This window comes from Chaetura pelagica, unplaced genomic scaffold, assembly GCF_000747805.2.
Source record: "Chaetura pelagica isolate M959 unplaced genomic scaffold, ChaPel_1.0 scaffold69, whole genome shotgun sequence".
NCBI lineage: Eukaryota > Metazoa > Chordata > Aves > Apodiformes > Apodidae > Chaetura > Chaetura pelagica.
Window position 1 is genome coordinate 5,927,721 of NW_009970724.1, and position 2,244 is coordinate 5,929,964.

General features: G+C 37.9%; 1 protein-coding gene across 1 annotated transcript in view; it reads left to right on the forward strand.

Annotated features, from left to right (window-relative positions):
• RPF1 (ribosome production factor 1 homolog (S. cerevisiae)) overlaps positions 1-2,244 on the forward strand; it is a 22,156-nt gene that overhangs the window by 17,087 nt on the left and 2,825 nt on the right. The window contains exons 4-6 of the mRNA XM_010006731.1: positions 760-840; positions 1,227-1,322; positions 2,024-2,177. Coding sequence (XP_010005033.1) covers positions 760-840; positions 1,227-1,322; positions 2,024-2,177 — 331 coding nt within the window. The remainder of the gene's footprint in view (positions 1-759; positions 841-1,226; positions 1,323-2,023; positions 2,178-2,244) is intronic.

A 2,244-nucleotide genomic window follows, 5' to 3' on the forward strand; every position in this document is an offset into this window, starting at 1 on the left:
GGGGTCTGAGGGGTCGGGGTGCTCGGGGGCGGGGCTGGGCCCGTGTGAAATGGTGCTGTAATCGGGCAGGTTTAGGCCAATAATGGCACGAAAGCACGTTCTTCTGGAAAACTTTGCCCCGTTTAACTGCTGTTGCATTGTGCTGATGTTACTAGGTATTGTATCCTAGTAAATAGTTTCCGTCTATGTTGGAGCAGTCAGATGTGACCAAGCCGTGCCCAGACCAGCTGTCTGCCTGCTTCCAGTGAGCAGCCATGAGCCACGGGTTTGCTTCTGCTCCTGAGCCACCTCAAAAGCTCATTGTCAGTTGAGGACAGTCACTCATGAATTCCTATATTATTGTAATTTCACATGAGTAGTCTAATTGAACAGGGTAAACATTACAGGCTACTAGTCCTTAAATAGTAGATGTCAGGGCTGAAATGTGTTGCTGTTGGAAGTAAAGCTTTTTTCTTGCATGGAAGAGGAAAAAGTGCATAGAAAGTTCTCCCTTTTTTTTGTTTTGTAGCCCCATTCCTTAATTAGACTGCAGTAAAGCAGTGGTGCTGTTCTAGTGGTGCTTCTCCTCTATGTGATGCTCTCTGGTGTCCCAATACCTGTGTGTATTTGTAATCAAGGCCATGTTTTAATTTATATTTGAGAAGTTGACATAAAGGAAGTAATACTTCTGTGTAGAAATGCACGCAACACTGTGGAAGTGTAAATGTGTTCCTTTAAATTTACTCGAATGTGTTATGTTAATAAACTGATGTTTTTTAGGCACCCCCAAAAGCCACACCAAAGACTATAGAGAATCAGAGGGTGTATGACGAAACAACTGTAGATCCCAATGATGAAGAGGTAACTGCTTGGTTTTTGCATCTGCTGTTAACAGTGGTTTTTTTCCAAAAAGGGACATAGCACGGATTGATGAAACTTAACATTCACACTTTCTTGTGAAAGTGTTGATGAATTATTTTTTACGTATGATGGGTTCACTAAGAGGTGATGTCATTCTTTTATTATCTGCATTAGATTGATTGATAATAAAACCTGCCAGTGTTCATCACACTAGATTATTAAAAATGTAAACCCCGTATGCCTGGTGATAATTAATTACGGGATAGATATTTTTCATTTACATTTTTCCTACTAAATCAAATGTCATCAGAACTTGAATCAGATGGAAAAAAATCTTCTTCAGTTATTTCATATGTGGTGGGTTAACAAGACTTCTGTCCTTGCAGGTTGCTTTTGATGAAGCAACTGATGAATTTGCACCATACTTCAACAGACAGACAGTTCCCAAGATTCTTATTACAACATCAGACAGACCTCGTGGGGTATGTATGTATGTTTTACTTGGAGAATTCTGAGTAACCAACTGGTTATAAGATACCAGCTGTTTGCAAGATACCAAGGCTTTCACACTATGGTTGGTAAATTAAAGATTAAAATAATAGCTTTCACTTTTTTTTTCCTGCTATTTTATTTGGTAATTATTAATAACCTTGTGTATGTATGTAATGTTAGGGATTTTTTTCCCCTCATGCATATATTATTGTATGCAAATGATCTACATTGCCTAATTGATGGGATAACTGACATTTGTGTAAACCATAAAATAAGTGGTTCTGAAGACAGGAAAAAGTACACCTCAAACAGTTTATGTGGAAACTCAGTACTGAAGTAATAGTTATGTTGTATTTTGAAATTTTAAGACCTTTTTGTAAACCAGTGTCCTTAATAAATAATGAATTTTGAGGTTATACTTTTGGAATGTTTCTGCTTTTCTATCATTGAGGGAGGAAAGCAAAATTATTTAAAAGAAATAAGAAGTCCCTGGTGTGCTGCAGTCTTTATTGCAAATATGTTTTTTTTTCCATTGACTGAATTAAGCAATTTAATAACTTGTCTTTAAATGTTTATGAAGATACTGGGAGTAACCAGGGAGGGCAGTTGGAACTAGCAGCCCTTCATTCCTCTACTAGTTGAATCTGGTGCTGTGTTTACCACATTGCAATGCAACTTGCCTGTTTTGCAGAGAACAGTGAGGTTTTGTGAGCAGCTCTCCACTGTTATACCCAACTCACACGTCTACTACCGAAGAGGACTGGCTTTGAAAAGAATTATTCCACAGTGTATTGCAAGGGACTTCACAGATTTAATTGTCATTAATGAAGATCGCAAAATACCAAGTATCCTTTTATGTATTTATGACAATAGATACACTGGCTTGGGGCATATTAGGGGAAGAAAGCCATT